The 25375-nt window shown below is 38.8% G+C and overlaps 1 protein-coding gene across 1 annotated transcript in view; it reads left to right on the top strand.

Annotated features, from left to right (window-relative positions):
- Positions 1–10444: 10444 nt before the first annotated feature.
- The window catches only part of MEP1A (meprin A subunit alpha), a 31111-nt gene continuing 16180 nt past the window's right edge, over positions 10445–25375 (top strand). The window contains exons 1-6 of the mRNA XM_076003309.1: positions 10445–10522; positions 10607–10631; positions 10725–10775; positions 14248–14288; positions 14787–14862; positions 21672–21789. Of these exons, the coding sequence (XP_075859424.1) occupies positions 10454–10522; positions 10607–10631; positions 10725–10775; positions 14248–14288; positions 14787–14862; positions 21672–21789 (380 nt within the window). The 5' untranslated portion in view covers positions 10445–10453. The remainder of the gene's footprint in view (positions 10523–10606; positions 10632–10724; positions 10776–14247; positions 14289–14786; positions 14863–21671; positions 21790–25375) is intronic.

The following is a 25375-nucleotide window of genomic DNA, read 5'->3' as shown; positions in this document are numbered from 1 at the left end:
GTGTTGCTTTTGTAAACCACCAAACCAGAGTATGATTACTTTGTTTCCCTCCTGCGGAGTTAATTCCTGAATTCTTAGGAAAAAGTCCAGATTTCTTTCACCTTTCTGTGAGGTGCTTTCAGAGGGTGGAGGAGTTGGAGATCTTTTGTAATTACATTTATTTAAAAAAAAATACTCAATACATTTTGACTCAACAATTCACTTCTTGGAATTTGTTTTAAGACAGTAACCTGAGGTACATCAGATTGCAAATGCCAGCATATTTCCTGTAGCATTGCCTGTGACGAGTGAAATCAACTAGAAAACAACCTCTACCCGCCCAGCACATGCTTGGTGAGTTAAATTCAGCATATCCACTTAAATTATAGGTAGCCACTGAAAAGCACATTGTTGAAGAATGTCTATCGACATGGAGAAATATTTACTAGCTAGGCTAGAAGATTATTGTGACTAATGTTTTTGTGAAGAAAAATAAGCATGGAAGAAAAATCTAGGACATACACCAAGAGGCTAGCAATGGTTATTCTGGATAGTGAGATTAAAGTTAGCATTTTCCTACTGTGTTTTCCGGTTCTTTGTATTAACTATTGTGACTATAGAAGAATTTAATAACCATTAGTTTTTAACACATTGACTACCACATTAGAATTTTTTTTTTTACTTTGGGGCCACAGTGTTTTATTAGGAAAATAGAATAAAAACATCTAAAACAAATTGAACCTTTCTAATTTAATGAAAAATTTGCTATTTTTATTGTTTTCTGTATATGCAACTTGAAAAACAGTTCTCATGCCTCCCAAGGTGAAGAGATGCGTGAGTTACGTATGCTTCACAAGGCCCGCGGCTCAAAACTAGCATGAGTTAAATACAACTCACATGGCAGTTGATGTGTTAAAAAGCTGAGACATCTGAGGACCCACAGTGTTTTGGGTGGGACTCTGCATTGGTCAAAGCCTGTTGGGGGAGGACTGAGCACTGACGAGTACTTTTGAGAAGGATAATTTAGAAAAACAGGTGGCATTCCAATTCAGTGACTCCTTGAAAACCCTAATGGTCAAAATTTAAGTGGATAAGTATTTATTATAAAATATGCTTATATAAATATTTTTAAAAACTGGAATGAAATGGACCATAAGTCAATGGTGACATTCATGGTGATTTTTCTTTTCTTCTTTATATATTTGTAAATTAAAATTTTTGTAAATTATAAAAATATTTTTAAATTTTTTTTTTAATTTTAAAAATATTCCATAATGGGCATGTTTTATTGCCATAACATTTTTTCCCGCTGACTTAGTAAATGAAGAGGCGGAAGTCTCAGGAAAAGGTAAATGTAAAAGACTTGAGAACAAGGAACATGCAATACACTTCTTAGTGTCCCTGTCAACGTTCAACGTGGGCCCAGCTGCATGTTGGTGGCTGGATCCAATACAGGCTGGATGGTTAGTATGCTAAGGTGGATTATCTGTGCTACTCGTGTTTCTTCTTAGTGTGAATAGTTTTGAAATTGGTGGCATATTAAACTTTAAAATAGATAAAATCAAATAAAAATTGGTGGGGAAAAGAATCGCTTTCAACATTGAGACCCATTTTTGCTTCTTTGGGAAAACAGCCAGCAATAAGGAGATACATCCCTGGGTGAGAATCAAGAAGCTCTTCTAACCACAAAGCTAACCATCCATCGCTCATTTTTGTTCCATGACCAGACTCTGGTCAGGTTGCCCTCAGCACTGGTCTCTCATCCAGCCACACAGGGGACAGGACCATGTTATTTAGGGATGTGTGGTCATTGGCAGAATGCTTCAAAAGATGTTGTTCCCATCTGCTCAGACACTTGATGTTCCAAATCCAGAGCAGATGGTTGGGTCTTCCCTAAAACATGCTGACCCAGAACTATGAAGCCCGGGCTCAGGCTTGGAGGCTGCCCTTCTTCCAAGATCAAAAACCAAAAATGTTATGAAATCTATCAAATTAAATTTACTCTAGGCTTCTGAGAGTCACAAAAGCACAGTCCTCAGTCAGGGAACAATAACAATTAAGTTACGTATTTGCATAGTATCTAATATCTTGCAAAGCCTTTCACCTGCGCACTTGAAATTGTCTTGACCTAGTAACAAGACAGGCAGAACAGGTCTCAGTAGTCAAGGTTAAAAAGGAAGAAACCAAAACTCAGATTCAGTGTTTTGTCCAATGTCATCTGGTATGTCAGTGAGAGAGGCAGGATGTCCCCCAGGGTTCCTAATTTTTTAAAAGTTGGCTGTATTGAGGTGTCACTTACATAAGATAAAACTCGCCAATTTTAAATGTACAATTCCATGAGTTTTGACAAATTTATACAGTGTGTAGCCACCAATACAATCAAGACATAGGACATTTCCATCACCCCACACATTTCCCCTTGCCTTTGTAGTCAGATCTCTAACCTTTGGCCCCTGGAAACCACTGATCTGGATTTTATAATGGTACTACGGTTTTGCCTTTTCTAGTGTCTTAAATAAGTGAAATCCCACAGCATATGGTCTTGTGCCTGGCCTCTTAGCAGGATGTCTTTTGAGATTTATCCATGTTGTTGTATGTATTGATAGCCCAATTATTTTTATTGCTAAGTAGTATTCCATGGTGACAGTATTCTACTATGTATTTTATTCTAGTAGGACTGGGACCTATGAATATATCATTATTTGCTTATCTCTTTACCTGTTGATTCACCTTTATTTTGGGGCACACTAAATGCTGGTGAGTACTTGCCTCCCATGATGCTCATCTCTGTCTAAGCCCTGTGAGGGCAGGTACAGTGTCTGTCTGGTACAGAGGAGGCACTCAACAAAAATTTTACGGATCAATGCATGAATAAATGAACACATGCAGCAATATATCAGTCTAGTTAATCAACTGAGAATGGAGACTAGCCTAAGAAGAGAAAGGCATTATTAACTCATTTCTCTATTTAGAAACTTTTCATGTTCTGAGCACTATATTTAACCTCTCCAAGCTTAGTCTTTTATAAAATGAGGGTAACAATTCTTACCTTATGTGACTGTCATGAGAGTTAAATGAGATCTCCTAAGTAAAACATTTTACACAGTGCCTGCCATGTAAATGTTACTGCAAACAAGACCGGGAAACAAACTGAAAGCCACAGGAGAGTACTGCAAAACAGGCTTTTATTACGCCGGTGGGCTCAGAGGGGTCTCGCCTCCAAATTCTGAGCAAAATGGGGTCTGAGCATGATGGATTTTATATGATACAGAAGCAAATGGTGACAAAGTCTGCACGAGAGTGAGGTCTAGTCTCGCGTTACTCTATAGTTGCTTAGTCATGTTATTTTGCAGTTATGCACAAGATTGAAATCTAGTCAAAGGTCACTCTACAGTTGCTTAGTCATGCTAGCTTGCAGTTATGCTTACTATTAGGAAGGGAGTGGAAAAATTTTCCCTTACATAAGTGCCTAATATCTAACCTGGTTGTAAGAATAATGGATATTATTTCATTAAGAAGAAATGGCATTCAAGTTGAGGAACTTAGTAAGGAGTTGGCAAACTGCTCTTCCCAGAAATTGAAAAACTAAGGACTGGCTAGTTTCCTTCCTTTCCTGAAATGTAAAGAAACTTAACCCATCTATTCCAAGGTCATCAGTGACTGATATTTTTGTTTGCATGTTTGTGCAAACTTGTCCTCTTTAGTATGTGACATGTGGCATTGTTTTAGAAGGTGGCTGCCATGATGGTCTTTCTACTCCCATCACTGGTGATTTGAAAGTAAACTTAGATAGAAAGATTGATTCAGTGTATGAATATAAACTGACCTACTACAAACTCAGGAAGCCTCCTTTGTCATTCTGTCAATTTTGACCAATTACCCTGAGAATGTCAATAATCTCCCCACCATAGGTCCCCTTGTCACCTTCCCTTCATCACTTCAACTCAGACTCCTGTTGATGTGGCGGATAATGCAATTGGCCTTGAACAGAGCTGCTGACCACTGGCATAAAAGAATCAGCTGTACCAAAATCAATGTTGCCATTTCAAAGGGAAGTGGGATTACAAATCCCATTTGTTTTCTAAGAGAGCCAAACCTCCTGCTCTCTTGATCAAGTTACATGTGTGACTTACCATCATCTCGCTTTCATTAAAAGACCTCTTTTGACTGAATGACTTTTCTAGGACAAAAAAAAAAGAAAAAATCCCCAAACCAAGCCCCACCCACTCTTTCTCCACCATCTCTTTCTGAAGAATGTCATCTGCCTGTGCTTGTCTCACCCCAGCCGGGCATGGTTTCCTATGACTAACACTGTTCCCCTCCTTAAAATACTTTAAGATCCAAGAATCCTCAGACGACCAGGAAGGTCTTTATCTCTACCAATTAAGTCCCCCTTTTTCAATTTAAGTCTGTTTCCTTGGACCCGAACTTCAGAAATAGTAGAAAGCAGCTGGCCCTCTTCATCAGAATCATGTTTCCTTTCAGGGACAAGTGCAGCCCACTGGCGTCTTCCCTTCACCCAACAATGACCACGTGTTTTGTTTTTTTCTCCCAGAGGCCAGGGTCCAGCCGGGCCTCCTAGGCAGCAAAACCCCTGTACTTAGCTGAGGTTAGAGGCTCTTCCTGAAATCGAGGGACAGCCTTAGAGCTCTCAGCTGAGTTGGCTTTAGTTTGAACACTTTATGAGGATTCAACAAGTAGGAAGACAATTGACAAAAAGTAAAGTCATCCGCTTGTCTGGTTCTTTCTCACACTGCGAGAGAGGGGTGGCAATGTGTTCTTTGGGTTCTATAAAGGAGAAAAAGCTGGAACCAAACCCATTGAATGCCCACCTGCAACTGTAGAATATCTTATCAGGGACCTCAGTGCCCAGCTGAGTAAGATGTCCCCCCCTTGGTGCTCCAACCTGCCCCCCCACGCCCCCCCCACCCCCTGCCCCGGGATTGGTCTCTGCACAGTCCCAAACCAAGTTTCCTGCAAGGGGCAGTAGGTCTCACATTGTCTATCTAGAAATCACCCTCAGCTTGTTAAAATTGCAGGTCCTCAAACCACACCCCAGGGAGGCTGCTTCTGGAGACATTCTGAACTGGATTTCTGTTTTCACAATCTCTCTGATTCTTACTATCTCATAGGTCCCACTAGGAAAACTGGAGGGTGCTGTGATCTTTTGATTTTCTTATGAAAAGGGAGCCAGAGGGAAGCTATCCAGTAACCACAATCAGTGGAAGCATCTGGATGATGCAAATTCCATAGAGCCCCATTCATCAAAGTGTATTCCACAGACTACCTGCATCAGAATCACAGGGGTGCTTATTAAAAATGTACATAATAGCGGGGCACGGTGGCTCAAGCCTGTAATCTGAGCACTTTGGGAGGGCGAGGCAGGAGGATCGCTTCAGCCCAGGAGTTCAAGACTGGCCTGAGCAACATAGCGAGACCCGGTATCTACAAAAATAAGAAAACTTAGCTGGGTGCAGTGGTGAGTGTTGGAGTCCCAGCTGCTTGGAAGGCTGAGGCAGAAGAATCACTTGAGCCCAGGAGTCTGAGGTTGCAGTGAGCTGTGATGCTGCCACTGCACTCTAGCCCCAGCAACAGAGTGAGACCCTGTCTCAAAAAAATGTGGATTCTTGGGTCTCATCCTTTGACCAGAATCAGAATTTCCAAATTCCAACTTAAGGAATCTGTACTTTAACAAGCTTTTCAGAGGGGCTTGAAAGACTCCATATCATGGGAACTGTTTCCCTAGAGACTAAGTCTTCCTAGTAAACTGCTGGAGTAAACAGTGGCCTTGCCCCTGGCCATCACGGGCCAGTCATAGGTGGAGAAAGCTGCCTCTTAGTGGAATTTTAGGAGCATGGGCCAGGATCTATGTGACTTTGAGCACGTTTCTTAATTTTTCTGTGTCTTAGTTTCCTAATCTATAAGATAGAGATAATAGCGGTGCCTTCTTCATAGGATTGTTGTGAGGATTAAATGAGTAATTATACTTTAGATCCTTAAAACACTGCCTGACCTATAGTAGGTGTTATACTATGCACTTGTCAGCTGCTGCTACTGTTTCCGTTACAATTGTATCGCCATCTCAATCTCTACCATCTAGGGGGAGGGGTTCATTCTCTAAAACCCAGGGGTCAGCAAACTATGACCCGTTGACTGTTAATTGTAAATAAAGTTTTATTGGTACACAGCCATGCTCATACCCTGACATTATTGTCTGTGGCTGCTTTTGTGCTACAAAAGGAGAATGAAATAGCTGCAGTAGGGATTGTATGGCCCACACAGCTTGAGATATTTTCTCTGTGACTATTTCTAGACAAAGTCTGCCTGCTCTTGCTCTACTCACCTTTGATCCCTGTTGATGTGTCGATTGCCCTGGGAGAAACGGCAAGGACTGTTGTGTTAGAGGTGAACTGACAGCTGGTTGAAGGCAGACCTCTGTGAGTGAAGCAGGAGGGACTGGCACCTTACAAGGGGGCAGAAAGAAGGAAGCGAAGAGTGGAGAACATCCTGGGAAGGGGTTGGGGTGAGAGGACGTGGCAAGCCTCCTAGCTCAGCCTGAACGGGTCCTGACCTGTGATTTTATGAGGCTGGAGAGTGTCTGGCAATAGTTGGGGGAGAGTTTTCCCATTTTCCACTGGTCAATGGCTTTCTTCCTCCAAGTTCCAGATCACTTTCTCAGCTGGTCAGTTTGTAAAATGCCCTCCCTGAGATCAAAGCAAGTCACCCCATCCAATACCTTCAGAGAAAATTGTATTTTACTGGATTTTGCCCAACACAGTAACTAATTGCCTACTATGTGCCAGACACTGGGGCAGGTGTAGGAAACAAAGCACAGACCTTCCCTGGAGAGTGCATAATCTACTTTTTTACTGCAAAGTCAGGAACCCCTCAACCCACGGACTTACGGCTCCAGCCTTACTCACTTGATACCTTGGGATGATGAGGAAGTGCCTACGATTGTGAATAACTGGTAACTAATTAACACCTGCAATCAAGATCATAAAATCATCACGGGTCTTCAGTTGTGTCTGCTGAGGACCCTTGCTCTCATCACTGGAGATTCTGCTGGGCTGTGTTCTCAGTGCCTGTCTTTTGCCAAGAGGTGGTGTGCGTAGGTAGAGAGAGCTGCAGTTTATTGAGCGCTTGCTACGTTTCCAGTACCTGTGGGTTTACATGTGCTATCTCATTGAATCCTTGCATTCAGCCCCATGAAGTGGGGCCCCCATCCATTCTATAAGTGGAGAGCAGCTAATCAGTGATAGAGGTGGGATTTAAATCCCTGCCCTTCTGACTACAAAGCCATCCTTACAGTGTATTGTTCAGATTTGTTTAAGAAGGAAGGGAAAGATAAAAGCACATCTGGCTGGAAGCAAGGGCAGGTGGAGAGAAATTAAACAGTCTCACGTCTGCCTGTTTGAAATCCTGACACCTGAGATTTGATAGGGCACAGTAGCAAAGCAACAGCTTTGCCTTTTTCTTTGGAAAACAAAATGACCAACTCCCACTTCCTGGGTTCCAGAATTAACAAGTATTTACGTCCTAATTGCTTTGTCATAGTTGTTTCAGAATTTGAGAAAAATTAAACAATACATTTAAGAAATAAAAGTCTTCTATGGTTTTCCTCCCCGATTCTTAGAGCCAATTATTCTTATTAAGTTGGTATTTGTCAAGTCCCTCCCCATCCATGTTTCAAATTGTAGAGATTGTATTTGCTGACTTAAACCATTTTAGCTGCTTAGCAAGTTTGGGTTCTTTTCTTTTTTTTTTTTTTTTTAAATTAGTGGCTTCCAGTGGTTAGAAAATGGTGGGAGATGACTCCCTATTTTCTTTTCCCAATGGCACCAATGGCTTTGGTAAAATGGAAGTCAATCATAGACCTCTTCTGCCCATCGGAAGCAGGCACCCAGGTGACATGCCTTCTATTTTATAGCCTCTGTCTGCCTCCTGAAATGCCCTTGTGACAGGAAATGCTCTTCTGACAGCTGGACTGGCCTCCCTTCCAGTCCTAGATGTGAGGTGGAGAGATGTAGGCTGTAAACCTTGTGGATTGCTCTGATACCAACGATGCTTATTCTATCTTGTGCAAACAAGAGTGGGATGATGTATGCATATGTGCCGTGCTGTGCTGGGGTGGACAGAGTCCTTTATGCACATCTCTTCCCGCTGCATTCAATGACATTATGTTGGCAGCTTAAAGTTGATCATGGTGGAAATATTACACCATGGAAATCAGCAAACACTACAAATGAAAGTGTTGCGGCAGTGTGTACAGCTAGCGTTACAGCCCTTGTTACAGCTCTTATTCGTTTGACCGGGGAAAGAACCGAGCGGCACAGGAAGAGTCTGAGAACAGCCTTTATTCTTCTACAGCTCCCTTCGTGTCTTCCGATGTTCTCCCCCTTCCTGCCCTTCTGCCCCTGCTTTTATACCCTTGGTAGGGCTCAAGAAGCATCCAATCAACTACAAGCTTTAACATCCAATCAGCAACAGGCTTTAACATGCAATCAGCAACAGGCTTTAACATCCAATCAACAACAAGCCTTAACATCCAACCAAAAACAGTGGGATTCAAAAATTATCCAATCAGGATCACGCAAGCAGCTGGCCAGAAACAGGCCACAACACAAGGGCCTGGGGCATTCCAGCGGCAGGCGGGGTCCCGGCGGGGCTGGGTGCCTGGGGGCCCAGCCCCAGTGGCGTGACTTTAACTGGCCATGCACAGCACTGGCCCCCGGAGATGCAGGCGTCCGACATTTTCCGCATCAAAAGCTTTCTTCTTTTTTTGTTTTCAGAGAGCTGTGTGTTAAACATTCACTTGTGTATGACTGCATATAATCCCAGAATTTATTTTTTCTCCTAGTATAAACACATGTTCCCATTCTTTACTATTACATAAAAAAGTACTGTAATGAATATATTATGTGGTACTTTGTACATGTGTGAGTGTCTTTAACATATATACCCAGTTAGAGTTTCTAGCCTATGAAGTCTGTAGATTTCAACTTTATTACATGGCGTCAAATTGCTGTCCTGCCAGCAGTGTACGAGATTCCCTATTTCCTCATCTTTCTGTTGACACTTGGTATTGTCAGTCTTTTTCATTTAGCCAACCTGAGCTTGAAGTGGCATTTCGTTGTTATTTGAATTTACATATTTTCTGATTACTTGTGAGGTTAAAAGTCTCTCTAACTTGGTCATTTGCTTTTTCTTGTGAATGTTCTATTCAAACATTTTCTCCATTTTCCTCTTAGATCCTATCCCTCTCTTTTTCTTATCGATTTGTATAAATTCCTTATATATCCCAAATATTTATTTAATCATATATATATTATAAATCTTCTCTTATCTGTGGCATGTCTTTTAGTTATGCTTTTGTCATAAAGGAGTATAAATTTGACTAAATCAAAATTTATTATTCTTTTCCTCTATACTTCCTATGCTTGCTTCCCCTTGTTTAAGCAATCTTTTCTGACCTTAAGGTTAAAGGTCAATTTTTCTATATTTTCTTTTTCAAAGTTTTGATTTTCATATTTACATTTTTAATATATCTTGAGCTTATTTTTTGTGCATGGTGGGAGGTAAAAATTTAATTTTCTCCTCATATGGAAATGCTATTGTTCCAATTTGATTATTGAAATTTCTCTATTGATTTTTTGGTTCTTCTCATATACAAAAGCCCCATATACACTTGTATCTATTTTGATACTCTCTATTTTGTTATACAGACTCATTTGTTCATTCTTTTTGGTAATATTACGTTCTCTAATTATCATAACTTTGTAACATTATTAATATTCTGTTAGGTTAGTTTCTTTCTCTTTATTCATTCTTTCCAGAACTTTCTTATCTATTATTAAAGGTTTATTCTTTCATATGAATTTCAGAAACAGTCTATCAATTGGGCAAGTTTTATTAAAAACCCTGTTAGGATTTTTATTGGAATGACATTGAATTTATAGATTTATATCAGAATCACTCATAGATATTTCTCCATATATTTATACATGGAGAAATTATATTCTTCTATATATGGAGAGAAAGAGACAGAAAGATAGTCATGTTGTTATGTCTTTCAGTAATTGCTTTATAACATTTCCATAAAACTAAAATTCATCTTTTATTAGATTTAAGTACTTTATAATAATTTTATATAATATTTTTATTTCTATTGTTAAGAGAATCTTTTATATGTTATATGAAGAGTTACAGCTGATGTTTAAGAATGTTATTGGTTTCTATATGCTAATTTCAGTATTAATTGTTCCAATTTTTTTCCCAGTCTTTGGAGCTTAAGTTTTTAAGGTAGACTTAGTACCTCAGTATCTGAAAAGGTCAATGAAGTTATCTTGGACTACCTTTTCTTTAACACTATAGTACATATGGCAGGGTCAAAGTTTTTAATATGACAGTCAGGGCAAAGTCTAAAAGGTATTTATGACAAAGTTTGTTTGCTAATATCAGTTCACTTGCAACGATGGTTTGGGCTAAATCCACTTACATCTTCTCTTTTACCTTGTTTTGTGCCCACATAACAGCTGTATCGGTAAGTAGAGTTCTGCTCTTTTGGATATTTAGAAATATCAATTCTAGTATACATTATCCATTCTGTACATTTGTTTTCTTTCAGATTAAGCATCTTTCTAAAGGAAATGGTAAGTATCAATTTAACTGCACTGAGAGTGTTTCTGAACTTTTTCTCTTTTGTTCAGCAAGACTACTGACAATTTTTTTCTCACTTTTAACAGTACATGATGCAGAGCTTGGTGAACAGAAAGATATTTCAGAAATCAATTTAGGTGGGTTCAATTTTTTTATCATTAATGTCTTGAAATACTTTAAAACTCAATGAAAGGATCACTGAAAGGCATTGACCTTCATAATAGTGTATTGTATTATTAAGAGATCTTGGGGAGAAATATTTATTAGTGCTTTATTAGGATTTTCAGTTTCCGAAAAATGAAAATGTAGAAAGAGAAAGATGGTTAGATAGGATTTTCTAGGAGGCCTAGTGAGTCCTCAATGGATCTAGAAATACATAACAAGTTTTTTGTTTATAAAAATGTCATTTTTCCAGTTTCTATTTTTAAGGAAAGGAAATAGGAATGGGTGATTATCCTGCTTAAGAAAATTATAAGGAAGAAGTCTCTGGTTATATTTAGCAGAGAAAAAAAATCCCAGCACCTCTACTGGCCCATCATATTTACTAATGTACTGGTTGTAATATTTACTAATTTACTGGCTGATTGAGACTTAGAGAAGAGTGTAAAAGTATTTCCATTTAGACATCTTGTTCACAAATATATGTCTTGAAGAAATCCACCATTCCAATCCATTATTGAGAAGAGAGAGAAACTGAGTCATTGTCTCTCTTTTCCTTCTGTTGTCCTGCTTCTAAATGAGAGAAGCCTCGGCACTCGGGTGTCTTTGGTTAGGACTGGTGGAAGGAGAGGTACTCATGATCATACACACCTTACTTCACAAAATCTTTCATATCCAGTTGCATATTTATGTGTCTAATTTTGTACTGCAGTAAGTGCTAGTTTCATTTTGTAGGAAACGGCAGGAAGCCCCTCATAGTTAGGGTGACTTGCCCAAGATCACGGCCATGGGAGTAATGGGGCTCACCTCCGGGTCTTCTGACTCAGACCTCAATAGCTCAGTGCTATCTGAAGATTGCAAAACTAAAAAACCCATATCTAAGGGTTAAATTTCTCTGGCTTTGTCTCATTCACAGGGAAGGCAGCTAGTTAACATTTAATTGGAATATCTTGAGAATGACTGCATGGGCAGAGTAGAAATAGTTTAGGAAGGTCAGGTAGGGTGCAGTGGCTCACGCCTGTAATCCTAGCACTTTGGGAGGTGGAGGCAGGAGAATTTCCTGGGGCCAGGAGTTCTAGACTAGCCTGAGCAAGAGTGAGACACCATCTCTACAAAAATAAAAAATAAATAGCTGGGTGTAGTCGTGTGCACCTGTAGTCCCAGTTACTTGGGAGGCTGAGGCAGGAGGATGGCTTGAGCCCAGGACTTTGAGATTGCAGCAGTGAGTTGTGATTATGCCACTGTACTCTAGCCTGGGCAACGAAACCTCCAAAAAAAAAAAGGAAAGAAAAAAAGTTTAGGATGGTCAATGGATGGGATGGGTGAAAGTGTAAGTGGATTTAGAGCCAGGCACGAAAATCTCTGTCTTTAGAGTCAGTCAAGGGTATATAGCTTAAAGGAAATGCTGTCTTTTAAAACAAGGCTGGGGTTAGAATTAGAGTTTTTCTAATATCGTCCTTATTTATCTAGTAAAAATTAATTATTTTACTTCTGAAACCTTTCTTCTCCTTCAGCCCCACCTCTGAACTGTGACCCCAAAGAGAAATCTCTTTGCCACGTCAATCCTCTTTTTTGGCCATTCCAACCCAGCCAAGAGGATTGGGTCGGTCGTGTAGCCAGAGTCCAATGTCATAAATCGCCTGGGAAAACCGTACAGAGAAAGCTGTCACCTTTTGACCCCCTTCCCTCCACGCCTCGCAAAGCTGACCCAACCTTCCTTCTGCTCTGCCCTGGACCTGCCTCTCACATCCTTGTCATTTCAGTAAATGCGGCTCACTCCTTCTAGAGTGTAGGCTCAGAACCTCAGAGTCACCCCTAACTCGTGTCTCTTGCACCTTCCACACAACCCGTCGGCACATGCCATTGGCTCTACCTTCAGATTAGGTCATGAGTCAAGACTTTGTAACACGTTTACCGTGCCCACCCTCGTCAGCCACCTCACACCTGGCCTGGTCCTCCAAGTGGCCTCATAGCTGCACCTCCTTCTCTGTCTTCACCCCTGTAGACAATTCTGCACAGCACGGCCAGAACTGTCCTTACACTGCCACTTAGTGTGTCTACAGGAACAAATTGGTAATGAATGGATTGAGTCTTGCTTTCACTGAATATGCATTCCTTTGGGAGGTTCTCCCAACCCCTATGGCCCCATCCATGCAGACTGACCATTGGAGCCAACGGCTGGGTGGGCTTGTTCACGCCGTCACTCTGGCAGGGCTTCTCACCTTCATCGTTGCTCAGGCCAGGTGTAAGGAAATGCATACTTTTGCTTGTGACAAGCCTCATGATAGTAGTAGTATGGATGGATCAGAACAAAGCACCTCTATTCAAGGGACAATTCAAAACCTGAGTCCTAATGGCAGGGGGTCCGATGCTGTTTGTTGTTTAATTGTACTGCTATTATATGAATAGGTCAGGGTGGAGGAGGTTAAGCAAATCTAGGAAACAGGTGCATGAGGAAGGGGGTGGTGCAAAGATAGCCTTAATCATGAGCAAGTGAAACCATGATGCCGCCTAACACTTCCTTGCTGTCATCATAGAGATCAAACCAGTTCCTAATGAGCCACAGGCTTTGCCAAACGGGGCCTCTATTAGCACATCAGGCCATGGTGGTTATTCTCCACCACGGTTTCCCAGCTGCCATCAGGGCCTGTCCTCGGAATAAAGTACAATCCGATGGTCTTGTCTGAAGCTGTTTGCAGTTTACGAAGAATGCTGCTTGTCACCTGAGAGTTACGATAAGAAGAAGTGATGTCCTTTTAAGTACTTGAGAAATTTTCCAAGGATCTTCCCTTTTAAGAGTCTTGCTTTCAGAAACAGTATGAGCCCAGGATTAAGCACTACCAACAACAGGAGAATATAATCTGCTAAGCATCTGACAGCAGAAATTTGGAGATACAGTTTTGAATAGATCTATCCACATTCCCCTCCTCTTATTTATTACAAGACCAGCACCTTGAGCCTGGCTGTAGAGTGTACCATCGCTTCTTCATGGGAAAGAGCAAAACCAACTCATTTACCTAGGGACAGGGTGTGGGATGGTGCAGTAGCACAAAGGGCTCTGAATGGGAAGGCGGGAGTCTCCATGCTCACTTGGCCCCCAACCACCTAGTGCGTCACTTTGAGGCTCTGGGCTCCACTTCTTCCTTTGAATTATGAGAGTTTGAGAGTCAACGATCCACAAGATCCCTTCCGACCCCTCTCTTACTTCTAAGACTCCTAGACAAGGTTTCTTGTTCCCAAACTGAAAACGGGATGTGACACTATGTGATGCTGACTGACCATTCACAGTTGCTCAATTGGAGGGAATTTTTACATTGTTTTAAAAGGAGTCTCAACCCATAGAGGTTAATAATCAAATATTTATAATGACAAAGGTTAACGTTATCATAAGAGATGCCTTTTAATAATGCTCATTCAAATATATATATATATATTTAAATCCACATCTAGCTGCAGGCTTGGACCTCTTTCAAGGGGACATCCTCTTAAAGGTGAGTACCTGCCCATGACACAATAACATTCCTCATGACCGGCCGTGCTCTGTGGCCGGCCTTGCGATGGGTAGCGCGAAGAAGACGAGAGTTCTAATCTGTAACCTGCACCTGCGAGGACTTCCATGGTGCCTGGGAGTGACAACAACAGAGGAGAAACAAGCAAACAACACAAGAGTGCTGTGATTGTTCAATGGCTTTTCTGCCCAATTTTCCTAACTAGTGAAGAATGAGAGAAATGCACCAATATGTTTTCTAGCAGCTATCTCAGTTTCAGGGAACTGCAGGCCCTCTTTATTTTGTTCTTAAAATTTTTCTCTGATTTTTCCAAGTTACCTCTCAGGACCTTCTATTGCTTTTACGATCAGAAGACAAATCGCCACTAAACTGATTGAATTGTGGGATAGGCTGTTTGTGGTATGGGAGTTTGGCGAAGGAGGAGGTCAAGGTGACCTTGAGGTCTAGGCTTCCTGCTCATCTTTGCTTTTGTTTTCACAGAACTCCAGAAATGCCTTGAGAGACCCAAGCACCAGATGGAAGTTCCCCATTCCTTACATCCTGGCTGACAACCTGGGTAATGTTAATTGTTCTTAATTAGGGGCTTCTGGTTTAACTTTTCTCCCCCACTTCCTTCCTGTTCATTGGCTTCAGACTGGGAGTAACTGCCAGACCATAAAGAGGATTCCCAAACCCGGGTGATTCATTATCTCATGGGAAGAAAGACATGACCTTGTATCAAACCCAAAGACTTCCACCGTATTTGGTATTGACAACAACAGAGGAAAAACAAGCAAACAACCCAAGAGTGCTGTGATTATTAAATGGCTTTTCTACCCAATTTTCCTAACAAGTGAAGAATGAGAGAGAGAAAAGATAATACACCAATGTGTTTTCTAGCAGCTATCTCTGCTTAGCCAGAGATACACAATATCAAAGAATAATTTTAAAATAGTACCACACAGTAACGTGTTACTAAAACCTGGAGCAACATAAAGAACAAAAACCATGATGAAATATAATTTGGCATCGTAGCAATGAAAAAACTGCCCTTTAATAGTTTGTTTGGGTGAATTTAAATACAATATGAGGGTACCATTTTCAGGGTATTGATTTCTTCTCTTTCGGCACAAGAGAAAAATGCCACATGTAAAAAGTCCATATTTCACGAGTTCACGGTCCGTGTGCTCAGCATTAATGATTTCTACTCTATTCTCTCTCTTAAGATAAAGGTCTGAATAAGTTACGTTTTACTCATTGTTAGAAATAAATAAATATTAGAAACCAAGTGTAGGCACTGGCCAGCCCTCAAGCAGTGACTGATAGCTGAGCGGCCACAATGACTCAATGCCCACGAGGCCCATCCTTCCTGGGTAGATGGGCAAGATCAGAGAGGAAAGGGGAAGTCAGGACAAGGTTGCTTATTTGTGCTAGGCTGCTAGGCTGCTCCCACTGTCAGGAGATGTATTATAGCTTAGGCTTCAGCATTTTCCATCATCATTATCAGTGCTGCCTATAACCCTTTTTCTGGAGAGCAGCTAGAGATAAACAAATGCTGTTGTTCTCGGTTGTGTAAGTACTGTGTGCTAACTGATTGTACTGCTGGAGTTTCTGTTCCCAGTTATTTGTTGGAAAATTGATTTATTTTCTCCAGTGTTTGCCTTGCAAATTCATGGGGCACCGATATTTATCGGAGTGTGATTTAAGAAACACCAGCTTTAAAAGAGGTTCTTTCCCATTACAATTCTTCTTCCTGTTTGTCACATTTGTGTCACCCTACTATGTGCCAAGCACTGTGCCTCCACCTGATGTTTTCACCTTCACCAAGTCTCTGTGAGGTGTCAGTGCTTCCCAGACTTTAAAGTGCATAAGACTCACCTGAGGATCCTGTTAACACACAGAGTAGGTCAGGGTCACCCCCCGGATTCTATGTGTCTAACAGTCCCCCAGGGAATGCTGATGGGGCTGGTCTGCACCCAGACCACAGCTTGAGTTGCAAGGTCCATCGTGAAAGCAAACCTACCAACTAGAGCTTAATATTTGTGTAGATTTCCTTTATTAAAGTTAGATTTATATAGAATAAAATAAATCAGTAGACAAGGCTTTAGACAGATGCATAAACTTACATAATCCACACTTCCATCATTCCAGAAAGTTCCTTTGGGCCCGTTCCTAGGCAATCCCCATCCCCAGTCCCCAAAAGACAACCACCATTCTCATCTTCCCCACCAATTAGTTTTTCCTGATTTACAGCAGATTTACAGATAAATGGAATCATATACTGTAGTATTTAGTCTTCGTGTCTGGCTTCTTTTTCTTACTATGTTTTTGAAGTTCTTTCACATCACAGTGGATCCAATAGTTCATTCTTTTTCTTACTACTCCATAGTATTTCTTTGTATCAATATACTGAAAATTACCATCCATTTTCCCATATGGGCTATAATGAAGAAAGTTGTGATTATTCTTGTACAAGTTATTATAGATACATGGTTTCTATTTATCCTGGATAAATGCCTAGCAGTAGAATTGCTTGATCATAGGCTAAGTCTGTGTTTAACCTTATGAGAAAATGACAAACAGTTTTCCACGGTGGCTGTGCCGTTTTTACATTCCTACTAAAAACATGTGAGTGTTCTATTTGCTCCACATCCTCACTGATATTGGTCGTAGTGATCTTTTTAATTGTAGCCATTCCAGTGCTAGTGACATGGTAGCTCCCGTTTCCCTAATGACTAATGACATTTAGCACATTTTGTTGTGCTAGTGGCTATTTGTGCATCTTTTATGAAGTATCTGTCCAACTCTTTTGTGATTTTTGAAAAATTATACTTTTTATCTTTCAATTATTTGTAGTAGAATTTCATATATTATGGATAAAGCCCTTTGTCAAGAAATATGTATTATGAATATCTTCTGTGACTTGTGTTTTTGTTTTTGTTTTCTAAGCAGTGTATTTTGAAGAGCAAAAATTTTAATTCTGGTAAAGTTTGATTGATCAATTTTTTAATTTATTGTTTATGCTTTTATATTTTAAGAAATCTTTGCTTAACTCAAGTCACAAAGATCTTCTGTCATATTTTTCAGAGCTTTATAGTTTCAGCTTTTTGTCTATAATCTGTTACAAATTAATTTTTGCATGTAGTAGGATGAAAAGGTTGATATTGATTGATCGATATTGGTTAATCTTGTTCCTGTAACCATTTTCATTAACGTGGCACCTTTGTCAGAAATAACTGTTTATCTGTTGATCTATTTCTGGAATCTCTATTTTGTTATTTGTTCCACTTGGCTGTCATAATGTCAGTATCACACTGTGTTGATTAGCTTCATAATTAATCATGAAGTGAGTCCTCCAACTTTGCTCTCCTTCTTCAAGATAGTTCATCCTACTCTAGATCTTTTGCCATTTTCATATATATTTTAGAACCAATTTATCAATTTCTCTAAAAAGCCTATTGGGATTTTGATAGGATTGTATTGATTCTATACATAAATCTGTAAAAAATTAAATATCTTAAAAACACCAAGACTTTCTAATTCATAAGCATGATATATCTACCCATTTATTTAGGTCTTCTTTAATTTTTCTCATCAGTGTTTTGTCATTTGCAGTGTAGAGCTCTTGTGTGTCTTTTGTCAAATTTATTTCTAAGTGTTTTGTATTTTTTGATGCTATTAAAATGGAATTTAAAAAATTTTATTTGTTTTCTGCTAATACATAAAAATACAATGGATTTTTATATAATAACCTCGTGTCTTGTTGCCTTGCTAAATTTACTCATTAGTTCTAATTGTTGCTTTGTAGGTGGCTTCAGATGTTTTTATGAAAATTCTTCTTGTCTATTAAATATAGAAGTGTTATTTCTTCCTTTCTAATTTTTACATCATTTATTGTTTTTTTTTCTTGCCTTATTGCACTGGCTGGGACCTCTGTTACCATGTTGAATAGAAGTAGTGAGAGTGATCATCTTTGCCTTGTTTCCAATTTATTTGTAGAATTCAATACTTCATTAATGTGGGACACTAACGATAGGTCTTCCATAGATGCCCTTTATCAGATTGCAAGTTTTCATCATGAATAATTGTTAAAATTTGTCAAATGCCTTTTCTACAACTACTGAGATTATTAACTCTATAATTTTTATTTTTTATTCTGTAATATGGTAAATGACATCAAATTTGGATGCTAAACCAACTTTGTATTTCTCAGATGAATACTACACGGTCAAAATGTATTATCCTTTTTATATTTTGTTGGATTTCATTTGATAATATATTGTTAAGAATTTTTATGCTTATATTCTTGAAGAATATATGTCTCTAATTTTCTTTTTATTGTAATATCTTTATTAGGCTATAGTGACAAGGTTATGGAGATCAGAAAACAAACTTGGAAGTGTTCCCTTCTCTTTCATCTTTTAAATGAGTTTGCGTATGATTAAAATGATCTCTTTTTTATTTATTTATTTTTTTAGGTACCTTTTTAAAGTGTTGATAAAATTCACCAATAAAATACCAAATAATGAAATTTTTTTGTAGGGTACTATTTTTATAATGAATTCAGTTTATTTAATATTTATAAAATAATGTATATTTTCTATTTCTTTTTATGCCACTTTTGTTAAAGTATATTTTTCAATGATAAAAATTTTAAGATTATCTCCATAGATGCAGAAAAAGCATTTGACAAAATTTAATAACTATTATCTTTTAACTAAGGTGTCAAAATATTGGCATAATTATCTTGTTACCTTCATAATGTCTGTATAATCTTTAGTCATATTCTTATTTCATTCCTGATATTGGTAATTTGTGTTTCCACTCCTTTTTCTTGATCAGTTTTGCTAGGGGCATATTGATTTTATTAATCTTTTCAAATATGCAACTTTGGACTTGTTCATTTTCTCTGACTTCTCTGCTTCCTATTTAATTGCTTTCTGCTGTTTATTATTTCCTTTTCTTCCTACTTACTTCAAGCTTAATTTACTCTTCTTTTTCTATATTCTGAAGGTAGAAATTTATATCATTGATTTTAAATCATTGTTATTTTCTAATATAATATATGCTACAATATGGCATCTAAAGCTATAAATTTTATTTGAAGCACTGCTTTTACTGTTTTCTACACATTTTGGTGTGTTGTATGTTTATTAAAATCTACTTTAGGTATTTTCTAATTTCTGTTGTAATTCTTTTGATCCATGAGTCACTTAAAAATGTGTTTAAATTTTTGAAAACTCCCCTTAAACTTAATATTGTGCCACTTTGCATAAAATGCAAGCATAGTAAAATTCCACTTTATTATGTATTTATTATTTTATTAATAGTAAAATACCCCTGCCTTTTCTGGTATTCTTGCTTTATATTGTTCATCTATATACTTTATAAGTCTCACAGTATAGTGTTATGATTTTTGTTTTAAACAGTAAGTTGCTTTGTAAAAAATAACTGATTGAAAAAAGATAGTCTTTGTATTTACTTTCATACTCGTGATTTCTCATGCTCTTCATTCCTCTTGTAGATTTCAGTTCCTATCTAGTGTCATTTCTCTTTAGTCTAAAGAACTTTCTTTAGTGTTTCTTGGAGAGCACATCTGTTGATGACAGATTCTCTTCTTCCTTTTACCTGAAAATAATCTTTATTTTGCTGTCATTTTGAGAGGTATTTTTACTGGAAATAGAATTTGTGTTCATAGTGGGTTTTTTATTATTATTTCAGCACTTTTAATTTATAATCCATTGTATTTTTCTTTCCCAACATTTGATTATAAAAAATTTTAAATATACAAAAAGTTAAAAGCATTGTACATTAAACACTCATATATTCACCACCTCGGTTACACAACTAACATTTTGGTTTATTTGCTTTATTTCATCTATCTATCCTGCCCATCTTTCTATGAATCCATAAATTCATTATATTTTTGATGCATTTGAAAGTAATTTTCAGGCACTAGTATACTTTACCCCAAATAGCTCAGCATGTATGTCATTAACTAGAGTTCAACATTTGTGTATGGTTCATTTGTATATAAAACATACATAGGGTAAAATGCATGAGTGTTAGATGTATAATGCAATGAGTTCTTAAGGATTTATACACCTCTGTAATCCAAATTTCTATCAAGAGATGAAACATTCTTATCATCCCAGAAAGTTCTTTCATGGCCCTTCCCAGTTATTCCCAGTTTTACAGAAAAAAAAAAAGCTATTTTTATATTTTTTTCTTTTTTGTTCATAGATGAGTTTTACTTGTTCTAGAATTTTATTGGAATGGAATCAGTACACACTTTTTTTCTTTTGCTTTAAACAGCCAATTCCCTTTTATTGATTTTATTTTATTTTTTTATTTCAGCATATTACAGGGGTACAAATGTTGAGGTTTCATATATTGCCCTTGCCCCACCCAAGTCAGAGCTTCAAGCATGTGCCAAGAATTATAAGCTCTTTGAGAGAATGCACAAAATCAAATGTGCAAGGGATATAACTTAATTTTATATAACTTGGCTTAATGTTTAACTTAGCTTCCAACCTTCAATGAGTTGATGAGAAGATGAAAAAAGCTCACAAAGTAAAACATAATCTCAGTTTCTCTGGAGAGTCTTTCCTCCCCATCTCATCCTTGCTTTATGCAATGCCAAGGCACGTGCAGATTGGGTGAAAGGAAAGGCATTTGATCTTTGGTCACTGGTCCACACAGACTACTACTAGTCAGCATCTATTGTCCCTGCCTCTTCAGGTCCTTTCCGCTTCTGCTACTTGGGTACCAAGCTTTGAGTACAGAAATCTTTTCCAAAGCTCTGTTCTGTCTAGCCTGGCCATCTCTCCAGAGGTTTTGCAGGGAAGCAGGGTAAAATGCCATATGTGCTTCTTATGCTTCTGGAAGCCACGAAACTCTCTTAACTCTGCTTTCTTCCTCCAGCAAGAGGGGATGTTTTTTTTAGGCTGGTGTAAGAAATACTGTTCTCACTACTTCTCTGCAGGGTACTTTATCTATTCATACAAAAGCTAGAGCTAAGCCCAAGTCACTTCTTTTTTCTACCCTGCCATGTGACTCTCCTGTGGCAATGCACTCAAAATCTCTGCTTCAGTGGGGGAAAGCGAAAGGGGGGAGATGGGAAAGTTATTTTAAGATTTTTTTCTGCCACACACACATATATTCTTAGTTCATAGTCATGTTTATGCGCTTAAGGTATGCACTTGATGTTTTTGGCTGCAACTAATTTTGCAGTTTTAGTATCCAAGAAATTTACTTACTATCAAAAAATTTATAATGAACCTATGTGGATTTCATGTGGGGGTGTGGTTTTCTGTAAACTGTAGGTTATATATATTATTCAAAGATCTAAATAACACTCATTCATATTTTTATTAATTTCTGCAGCACTGAATGCCAAAGGAGCCATTCTCTATGCCTTTGAAATGTTCCGCCTCAGGTCCTGCGTGGATTTCAAGCCCTATGAAGGAGAGAGCACATATATCATATTTCAACAGTTTAGTGGGTTAGTATGAAATTTTACAGAGTATGAAAATCATGCATCTTTTGATTTATCAAAAGTGACACATCTCTTTCAAAGGCTAAAAGAAGAAACTGTAAAGAAATGAAAAGCAAAATCAAATCTTTCACTGCAAATTTTTTAGATTATGTAACACTTTAAACATGCTATGCAGAAAATGAATTGTTTGGATAGGTCTGGGCCTCAGGGAGAGATATCCAGGTCTTTTCATAGGTTTGGGTTATGTTTTAAATGACAGTACTTTTTAAGAAGTAAGGTTTATGAAAGTATAAATTATATCCTTTTTTTTTTTTTTTTGAGACAGAGTCTTACTTCGTTGCCCAGACTAGAGTGAGTGCTGTGGCGTCAGCCTAGCTCACAGCAACCTCAAGCTCCTGGGCTCAAGCAATCCTCTTGCCTCAGTCTACCGAGTAGCTGGGACTACAGGCATGCGCCACCATGCCCGGCTAATTTTTTGTATATATATTTTTAGTTGGTCAATCAATTTCTTTCTATTTTTAGTAGAGACGGGGTCTCGCTCAGGCTGGTTTCAAACTCCTGACCTCGAGCAATCCTCCCGCCTCGGCCTCCCAGAGTGCCAGGCTTACTAAATTATATCCTTTAAAGAGTAGTATTCCAAATGATAATATGCTGTTGGCTGGGCCTCTTTGAAAAGTTCTAGATGTAAATTTGTTCTTCATAGTTATGTGTTTCTAAAAAAGTGGATGGTATATCAAGAAGGAAGCCCCTTTTCTTCAGGGGTGTTTATGTCAACCGCTCTGGAGTGGATGAGGTCTGGCAGTGAAACCACCATCTGCTGTGACACTGTGTGTTTGTGTCTTCAAGTCCTGTTTGGAGGTATTTCCTCACACTGCAGTCTCCAGCACTGTCTAGTTCTGACCATGGGGTTTTGATAACCATGGGTAGATAGCAGAGAGGAAAAGGGAAGTCAGCACATGATTTAGCCCCCTGGGGAAAACAAGTATACAAAAAACAGCAGCAGAAACAAGGAAAATACTGATGACTACTTAGGTGTAGTTTAAATCCCTAACTTACCTGGGTAGTTATTTTCTTAGCTCATTCTCTTTTATTTAAACAAAAAATTATGCACACCCACTGTGTGCCAGGAAGTGTGCTAGTCTGTAGGTACAAAGAAGTACGAGATCTGGTCTTAGACCTCACAAGATTTACAGTTGGCAGGTAGGAGTGGTGGAGAAACAAATAAAAAGTTTTAATATGTGTCCAGGTGAGTGTGGTGGGCTATAGCAGGACAGAAGTGGGAGCTTTCACAAAGTTCAGGGTGAAGCATCAGAGGAGCTGAGGTGACTGTAAGAGATATGAAGAAGGGAGACAGTTACGGGGCAGAGGAAAGGGAAGGACACATGGGGACAATAAGAGAGGGAGACAGGAGGAAGAGAAAGAAGGAGACGGGGAGGAGAAGAGACAAAGAGAAGAAGAAGAAGAAGTAGAGGAAGAAGAAGAGGAGGAAGAGGAAAAGGAAGAAGAGGAAGAGGAAGAAGAAGAGGAAGAGGAGGAAAAGGAAGAAGAGGAAGAGGAAGAAAAGAAAGAGGAGGAAGAGGAAGAAGAAGAGGAAGAGGAGGAAGAGGAAGAGGAGGAAGAGGAGGAGGAGGAAAAAGAAGAAGAAGAAGAAGAAGAAGAAGAAGAAGAAGAAGAAGAAGAAGAAGAAGAAGAAGAAGAAGAAGAAGACGACGACGACGACGAAGACAGAAAAAGCGAACATGAACAATGGACACAAACCTGGCTTGCTGGGAGAACTCAAAGTCCAGTGTGCCTGACGCTTTGTGTGGAGGGGGCCGAGGAACCCAGGGGCCAGGAAGCAACCAGGAGCCTGGTACTGACAGCCACGGGTGGGGAACCTACTGCTTTGTGCAGGATTCATCATGTGCTCAGTTTGCCGTTGTATAAAGATTACTCCATCAACAGTGAATAAAGGACCGAAATAGGGCAAGACTGGTGGGAAGAGACCAGCTAAAGGATGTTCCCGTCCTCCAGGAGAGAAATGAGAGGGAGCTGTCCTAAGGAAGAGGCAGTTCAAATAAAGAAGAGGGAATGCATTCCAGAAATGTGTGGAAAGACTTCTCAGAACTGAACCGTATCAGATGGGTTGAGGGGTGAGGAAGAAAGAGGGAGCAAGGATGTGTCTGAGATTACTGATTTGGATGACTGGCAAGTGGCAACCTCACTCGCTGAGGCTGGGAATATTGCTGGAAGAATAGCTTTGGGGATAGGATAGTGAGTTCATTTTGGAGCATGTGGTTTATCGTTTGAGGTTCTTATAGGTCATATAAATGGAGATAACCAATAGTGGTTGGACAGTTGCTTTTTCTGTGAAGGGGAAACATTTAAAGTATATCTCAGGCCTTGCAAAGGCCACACGTAGTGGTTCTCTTCTTCAGACTACTTGCCACTTGTCCCTTGGCAATCTCTGACCTTCAAGAAAGTACCAAAGCCTTTAATTTTTCATTGACAGTTTCAGGGAAAAATTAATTTTCTTAACACTTTTATTTCCATTCTTCAACTACCACTTTAATATCACTTGTTTTCTCACAAAGAGAAACTTCTTAAAAATAAAACAAAGTCAACATAATCACTTCCCAAAAGTCCTCCCTTTCCCAGTGAAATTCTCTTGGTTTCTTTTCAGTTTTTAACTTAGTCCCCAGTACCTGATTAAAGCATGGGTCAGCTCTGAGAGACATTCCTTATAAAAGCAGAATCTCTGGCCAGGAAGTGTCTCTGTTACATTTAAGTTAGAAGAGGGGATAAAAGAGAAAGGGGATTTGGATAAAGGACTGGCCAAAGTGTCCCCAAAGCCTTCAGGGTACTGGTCCCTGAAACTGGAAGCTAACTGGGGCTTTCAAAAAGACAAGATCAAAAGTTCAGTGTAGTGAAATCTATGGTATTTTTGCAACTTATATCTTTCTGTTGGGGGAAGATGTTAAAAAAAAACCGATGGATAAAAAGATGAATATTTTGCAGATAAACTCTGATTTGGTAATGAAATGCTACTCTCAGAGAGGCAAACTTTTTATGATTATGTTTGTATAACTCAGTAAATTTGCTAAAAATAATTGAATTATATATTTAAAATTGATTAATTTTATGGCATATAAATTATACTTAATAAAGTTATTGGAAAATAAGTTAATATCCATCATTTAGTAGAAAAAAATCTATTAGCATTTGAAGGTATATAATGTTAGCAATTTGGGAGAACAATAACAGGTAATACAATGTTACTGTCACCAAGGAACTTGCAGTCAGATGGATCATCACTGTTAAAGCCTGCGTAATTCCCTGTAGGGAATGTCCCCGATTTAAGCATTCCTCAACTTTTGAACCATCAGTATTTAAGAATGCTATTGATAATTTCTTTTTTAAATAAACATAGCTTTCTAATTTATATTCTGGAATCCTGTGAATTACAGTCACTTAAAAATTCTCTTAGGGTGGGTGCAGTGGCTCATGTCTGTAAACCTAACACTCTGGGAGGCCGAGGCAGAAGGATCGCTCAAGGTCAGGAGTTCCAGACCAGCCTGAGCAAGAGCGAGACCCCATCTCTACTATAAATAGC

The sequence above is a fragment of the Microcebus murinus genome, chromosome 5, assembly GCF_040939455.1.
Source record: "Microcebus murinus isolate Inina chromosome 5, M.murinus_Inina_mat1.0, whole genome shotgun sequence".
NCBI lineage: Eukaryota > Metazoa > Chordata > Mammalia > Primates > Cheirogaleidae > Microcebus > Microcebus murinus.
Note: the sequence above shows the minus strand (reverse complement) of the source record. Positions and strands in the feature narration are given on the sequence as shown.